General features: G+C 28.0%; 1 protein-coding gene across 1 annotated transcript; it reads right to left on the minus strand.

Moving 5' to 3' along the window:
- Positions 1-290: 290 nt before the first annotated feature.
- LOC109002613 (zinc finger protein ZAT11-like) lies at positions 291-1,044 on the minus strand. The gene has a single exon (XM_018980441.2). It carries the CDS (start codon positions 847-849, stop codon positions 358-360), a length of 492 nt encoding a protein of 163 aa, XP_018835986.1. The 5' UTR covers positions 850-1,044; the 3' UTR covers positions 291-357.
- Between the last annotated feature and the right edge of the window lie 7,029 nt (positions 1,045-8,073).

An 8,073-nucleotide genomic window follows, 5' to 3' on the forward strand; every position in this document is an offset into this window, starting at 1 on the left:
AAAAGTTGAAAGTCGAATAAAAAATAATTTTTTAATATTATTATTTTAAGATTTAAAAAAATTGAATTGTTTATTATATTTTGTGTAGAAATTTAAAAAAATTATAATAATAAGATGAGATAAAATGAAAATGTTTATAGATCCAAATGATGCCTAAGACGTTATTTTGCGGTAACTTTTTTTTTTTTTTAATTTAATAAAATAACAAAATTAAAAAAAGTTCAAAGTAAAAACAAATTCTATATGAACAAGAATTAAAAAAAAAAAAAAAAGGTGGCTACAATCCCAACTCAACTAAATTAACCGTATATATGTATCGAAAAGTTTCAACAAAAACAATCTGATCTATACCCATCATCACCAACTGGACAACTTGAGATCATTTTCCACCGGCGTCAAGTTCAAATCCAAGCACAAAACCCTTTTACTACTTGATTTCTTCATGACCGGCTTGGCCTGCACGGCGTGTTTGATCACCATGCCTTCATGACTTATGGCTGCCCTGTGCCTCCTCATGTGCCCGCCCAGCGCCTGTCCGATCGCGAACTCGAGCCCACATACGGAGCACTCGTGACTCTTCGGCCTCACCGGCGATGTCGGGATGCGGTGAAATAGGTCTCCGGCCATCAGCCTCGGCTTCTTGTGGCTCGCCCTGTGCCCTCCCAGTGCCTGGAACGACGGGAACTGCCGGTTGCACGTCTTGCAGACAAAAGCACGAGCAGTACTAGAAGTACTATTGCGTGTATTTCTGGTGGCGTCAATTTCGCCGACTCTGGAGAGTAGAATCAAGAAATTGGCCGCCATATCTGCCGTCTCTAGCTCATTTCCGTCCTCTCTCCCTCTCTTCATGGATCTAAGAAATTCAATGCCAAGATAGATAAATCTGCTAAGCTAATTGGTGACGAAGTAGGATTTGCGGTGGGTGGTTGCATATATATAATAGTACGATTTAACTGATGAGTAGGTGGGATGACAGATCTGCCCTTAGATTTCTTGGGGAACAAGTTGGGACTTACGTCCAACGTTTAGGATAAGGTTGTAACTTGTAAGTAAATGTGTGTTTGGACCGGGTAACTTGAGTCGAGTCCGAGGCGATGGTAGTGGGAGAGTCTTCTGTTGTTCGTTAACTTGTTTCGTATAAACGCGCTGACTTACGAATGGAATTCCAAGAGTCTTTAGAAGGCTCACCCGCGTTCAAGGCGCGTACGATTACTCTACTCAAGATTCTACCACTTTCCGCGTAATTTCATGGATGATGGCATCACCCTCACCTTCTCCCTTCCTTAATTTATTACTCGAATAATATTGCCTTTTGTTTTATATGTTATTATTTTTTTAAGTAAATTATTTATTTAAAGAGTAATTAAAATAAGAAAATTTTAAATAAAATAATATTTTATTTTAAATATTGAAGCAAAAGGTAGAAAGTCTACAAAGTATTTTGGTTTAGATAAAATACTAATGTAACAAAAATCTTAAGTTATAAAAATAAATACTAAAATATTATTTTAAAATTATATATTTTTTAGGATAAAAATTTACTAACCCAATCTTTTTTATTCGATTGAGTTTCAAATCTTTTTCATCTTCTCTTGATCTTACTATTTCTTTTTTTAATGATAAATAATTCAGGCACAAAGAGGTCCCACAATGTAAATTCACAAACTGACGTAACTTGATATAGTATATGTTGAATGATAAAGTTATATTTATTATAAAATAAATTTAACGTATTATTTAAATTTACGTTAATTTGTAAATTTATTTTTGTAATATTTATTTGTGACTATAACATTTCTCGTTTTTAATTGGATAGAAAAACATTTTTCTCTTGTTTTTTTATTAAATATCACCTATTTTTCAATAATTTTACACAAACCATTCATGTATAAATTATTTAGTTTCAATGTTTTTTTTTTCCCTCTAAGAGGCCATGAGCTGCCATGTGTGCCTGCTAATATTAGAAATATATAGTACTCTAGAAGTTCAAACGTACGTGCATGCATCATGCAATATATATGCCACAGAATTCCTCAACTGGTCATGTGTGTCTCAAGAATATTATTAGTTGTACGGACAACGTACGTACGGAGTCCGTACGACCGTACGTGGCCCTTGAATTGTTGAAGTTCCTACTTTCAAACGTGCATGCCATGTATTCAAATATGAGAAAGTAAAACTACTCTCGCCTCTCATTTTGAAGACTCTATTTAATCGCTGATCAATTTTATTTTTACTTATTAATTAAAGAATTAATTTTAAATATATTGATATATATATTTTTTAAAAATATTAAAATGTATTAAAAAAATATAAAAAAAAACTATTAGGCGGTATGCCTAAATAAGAGTGGGGCGACAGAGTCGCCCTACTCATTTTTCTTAATAATTAAAAAATAACTTTTAATGTACTGATATTTTTTTTATTTGTAAAAAATATTTAAATCTATTAAAAATATATAAAATAAAAAAAAAATTTGTGCCACTAGTCTTCATATATATCAGTTCATTATTCATTGGACGTTCTAGAAGGCTGTACTCAAGTAATTTTCATGTGCACACTCTCCTCAGAACAATGATCTTTTAGACGTACTTAATTTCTATGAGGATCTCTGGTCATAAAGTCCTACCCTAATTTTAAGGTGAAGATTAAATGTTGAGTTGAGATGAGATAATTTTAAATGAAAGTTGATATTATTAAAATTTTTTTTAATATTATTATTATTTTAAAATATAAAAAAATTGAATTGTTAATTAATATATATTATATAAAGATTATAATAATAAAATAGAATGAGTGAAAGATCAACTATAAAAACATGCAAATGATGCCTTAAAAATATCGGGAAATATCTGCATTCCATCCAATGAGCAAGAAACTTCGATCTTTGCTTGTTTTAAAGACCCGAAGCGTTCAAAATATTGACCAAAACTGAGCGTCCTTACAGGGATATATATCTACTATCTAGAAAAAAGCATGCAGCACAGCACGCATGATGTCAGATATTCTTCTGCAGTGCGCAGAACGCCAGGGTTTGGGTTGATGTATCAATCATGTGTACGGTTTATCCAATTTGAAAAGAAAACATGCATATATTTATATCATATATATATATATTATAAATGATATTTGTAGCACTGCCATAGTCATGAGTACATAAAAAAATAATAATATTTATATTACAATGATCTGGTCAAGGTTAATATTTCCGGGCTAGGGAAGGTTCTTGACAATTTCCAGTTAGATGCATTGCTATTCTAGTATATATTCTTTTCTCTCTTTAATTAGTTTTAACATGTCTACATACAGTAGTATACGATGATGAGGAGCCGTCAACTACTACTACTTTACGTTTGTTCTTGATCAGGCTTTAATTTTCCGGGAATGTTCTTCCCAAATATTATGTGTTATAATTTGGTGAACATGCATGATTTTCTAATCTTGTTTAGAAAATCTCATCAGCCAGCTAGCTCGCATGAAAATTTAATTTAGTTATTTTCCAGCTTGTGGCCGCCTACAGCTAGCATCGTGACGTTTATGCTGGATGTCACGAATAATCAACCAATTTGGAGTACTTAATTCCCACAAAATGGGACGAGCTAGAAGGTTGTAGAAACTTAACTTGGGCCAAATTATTCTACTACTTCTAGACGTTCAGGGCTTATTAGATATACATGGATGCGTGCATTTTGTATAGCATTTTTTTTAAAAAAAGTAGTTTTTTATTTTTATTTTTTTTATTTCTTAATTTTTTAATTTTTTTAAAGGTAAAGTTGCATAGCATTTTGTAAAAGTGGTAGGATTTATATGAATTATTTATAATTATTTCTGTAGTACATGAATTCATAGCATTTATGAAACATTATAAATCTTAATATGAATGCATATATATTTGAAGTTTATATGACTTGTCTGATGATTAAAATATGAGTCATATTAGATATATTTGTAGACTGTGTAAGTCTCGCGCTTCAATTTAAAAAATAGTAAAACACACCATTAAAAAGTATCTAGGAATTTTCATTCGAATTCCGAATTTACCATTTCAGTCCTAAATCTATCTTTTTAAAAAAAAAAAAAAAAAAAAATACGCGAGACTTGCATACTCTATGACTGTATAAATAATTTTTTTATAAAATATTGAAAACAGATAATTATACGAAATCTAATCCGCTCAAGCTGTGTACCAAATCAATATATCAGTCCAAATCTCCAGGCTGGTGGAAGTTTCTTTGGATTTATTAATACACACAAATAGATATATATATCGTACTAAACAGTTAAAGAAAATTGCATTAAAATGATATAAAGTCAAAGTCTCAAACAAGTGGTACGTCATGCATGATTCACCCTCATTTGCGACCGTCGGCTAAGATGCCGACGCCATCGTTAAGTTAGTGGGGAATTATGCAATTTGACTCAAGTTTCTTACTTGCAGCAATTGGATGAACCTAGACATCAAAACTAATGTTTTTGCTAAGTTTGAGTAATTCAACCCATTTTAGAATTTTATAGGGATGGGATTTAAAACTTTATACATTTGTATATGGATAATACATCATTTCTGTATTTCTAGAAGTTCCAACTCTTCTTCCGTCGCTTATAATATAAGATAATTTTTTACATCTAAACTATCAAAATTAATAATGTATCATATTCTCAAATTACAAAAAAGGGGTAAAGCTACATCTAATATCGAATATGAAATATTTGTTCGTTTGAATACTTGGAATATTTTAAAATATCTGTGAATAGTAATGAAATGATTTGTGAATGGCAGTGAAATAGTTTGAGTTGAGATGTTTTATTAGATTTTGAGAAATGAGAGAGAACAAGTTGAATAAAAATATTAAAAAGTTAAAAATTGTTTGAATATAATTTTTATTTTAAAATTTTAAAATATTGTATTATTTTTTGTGTTTTATTTAAAATTTTAAGAAAATTGTATTGGATTTTTGTGTTTGGATAATGATTAGGTAATGATTATATGAAAAAAATTAAAAAATTAAAAACTTGAAATTGAAAAGTATTTTGTATTTGAGTGATGTTTGAGAATGAAATATCTAATAATATTCTAGTGTCCAAACTAGCTCGAAATGTCTATTTAGGTTGTGTTTGGGTAACCAAGTATTTTCAACACTTTTTAAATATTTTCGTACTTTTGAAAATACTTCACATATCAAACAACTTCAAATACTCTCAATAGGACCCACAAACTCACTTCAATCTCTACTCATAACTATTCACAAATATTCTATAATACTTATTACTATTATATATAAATAAAAAATAAAATCATTATAATATTTATTACTATTAAATATATAAATAAATCATTATAATATATAAATAAATAAATAAATCACTATAATATATAAATAAAAAATATTTATCACTATTATATATAAATAAAAAATAAAATCACTATAATATATAAATAAAAAATAAAATCATTATAATATATAAATAAAAAATAAATCACTATAATATATAAATAAAAAATAAAATCGCTATAATATATAAATAAAAAATAAAATCATTATAATATATAAATAAAAAATAAATCACTACAATATATAAATAAAAAATAAAATCGCTATAATATATAAATAAAAAATAACATCATTATAATATACAAATAAAAATAAAATCATTATAATATATAAATAAAAAATAAAATCACTATAATATATAAATAAAAAATAAATCACTATAATATATAAATAAAAAATATTTATCACCATTATATATAAATAAAAAATAAAATCATTATAATATATAAATAAAAAATAAAATCACTATAATATATAAATAAAAAAATAAAATCATTATAATATATAAATAAAAAATAAAATCACTATAATATATAAATAAAAAATAAAATCACTATAATAAAATAACTATAATATATAAATAAAAAATAAAATCACTATAATATATAAATAAAAAATAAAATCACTATAATATTTATCACTATAATATATAAATAAAAAATAAAATCATTATAATATTTATCTCTATTATATATAAATAAAAAATAAAAACACTAAAATATATAAATAAAAATAAAATCACTATTATATATAAATAAAAAATAAAATACTATAATATTTATCACTATTATATATAAATTAAAAATAAAATCATTATAATATTTATCACTATTATATATAAATTAAAAATAAAATCATAATAATATTTATCAGTATTATATATAAATTAAAAATAAAATCATTATAATATTTATCATCATTATATATAAAAGTAAAAGAAAATCATTATAATATTTATCATTATTATATATAAAAGTAAAATAAAATCACTATAATATTTATTAATATTAAAAAATCACTATAATAAAATCATTATAATATTTATTATTAAAAATCAAATCACTATAATATTTATGGGACCTACACATTTTTCAACTACCTACTCAAAAGTCAACAACTCGACATACTTCACACATTCAAACAACTCAAAATACTCTCAATGGGACCCACAAACTCACTCTAATCTCTACTCATAACTATTCACAAACATTCTCAACACTTCTCAACACTTTTCAACATCCAAACATACCCTTAATCTTTTTCTTGAGAGAGATAGAGAGAGAGAGAGAGTGTTAAGGTAAAGTTTATTTCGTTTGAATAGATTAAAAAAAGGAAAATGCTAGAGCTCCCGCTGGGAGCTCCCGCTGGAGCTCTAGTGTATTTTTTTATGTGTATTTTTTAATTCTTTTTTTTATGTAGATGTTTTTAATAATTTTAAATATTTTTAAAAAATAAAAAAATTTATAATATTATTAAATAATACTTGCTTAATCACGAAGTAAAATATAAAATATTTTTATATGATTTTTTATTTTACTTCGTGATTAAGGAAGTATTTTTTAATAATTTTTTTTTTTACTTCTTGATTAAGAAAGTGTTTTTAATGATGTTCTAAATTTATTTTATTTTTTAAAAAATATTAAAAAAAATTATATAAAAAACAACTTAAAAAAAAACATATACAAAAATACACTACAGCCCCAGCGGGAGCCCCCAGCGGGGGCTGTAGCACGATCCTTAAAAAAAAAGGGATAGATCTAGAAGGGAAGGGGACAAAAAACGAGAAGGAAAGAGGAGAGGAGAGGGAACATTGTCCAATGGGGCCAAACTGGAATTGATTATAGAAGGGAAAATGAGAGGGGAGCGGCTTGCTTTTGCAAATCATCCTTGTGACTGCAAGAAGTTTACCTGTTTGGCGGTGTCTTTAATAGAGATTTATTTGAAAATTAGGTTAAAACAAGCTTTTAAATTAGGAAGGAGAGCAGTGAATACTGAACCCTCCTTCCATTGTTTTTGTTTGTTTGTTCTTTTTTCCTGTCAAGAGGTCGAGGGTCCCTTTAAAGACTCTAGAACTGCTCAAAATTTGTGTTCTTTTCCCATCTCTTTACCTGTTCTTCTGTGTTGGAACTAAGATACACTATCAACTCTAATCGTGAGTGCTTTGAGCATTGATGTTAAGACAGCCAAATCAAGCTTGTTCACCACCATGTCAGATTCTCAGTGCAGAGGTGCAATGCAAGTAACTTTTGTAAAGAAAATGGTAGGCGACCCACCCCTGCAGAGCAAATCTAGGTCCCGTGCACCACACCCTCTAAAGTTTCCCTACACGGAATTAGTTAACGCCTCGTTTGTTTTTAAAGATGAGATGAGATGAGATTTTTTTAGACATTTGTGAATACTATTGAGATATGTTGAGTATAAATGAAATAAGATGAGATAAGAAATCGCTGGTTTTTCACTGGGGAGGTGTGGCCCCAAAGGGTTGTTTGCACCTATGAGGTGTTGAACATTGGAACTTGAAAGGAGTGATACCCCAAGACCAAGGCCTCCCCCTTGTAAACATACCTCTCCTGCATGGTCTTTGAATTCTCACAACTTGCAGGACTTTCAGAACACTAAACCCATTTTCACTATTTAATCCAAAGAAAACGATGAAGCTATAGCAATGCAGAAATAGTAGAACATCAGATTCAAGAAAGCGAAGATGTGGGATGATGGCAACAAAAACTAAAAGCTTACG

The sequence above is a fragment of the Juglans regia genome, chromosome 5, assembly GCF_001411555.2.
Source record: "Juglans regia cultivar Chandler chromosome 5, Walnut 2.0, whole genome shotgun sequence".
Taxonomy (NCBI): Eukaryota; Viridiplantae; Streptophyta; class Magnoliopsida; order Fagales; family Juglandaceae; genus Juglans; species Juglans regia.

What these genes read in the sequence shown, in the direction of transcription:
- LOC109002613 (XM_018980441.2), bottom strand. Translation starts at nt 849, where the DNA reads ATGAAGAGAGGGAGAGAGGACGGAAATGAGCTAGAGACGGCAGATATG.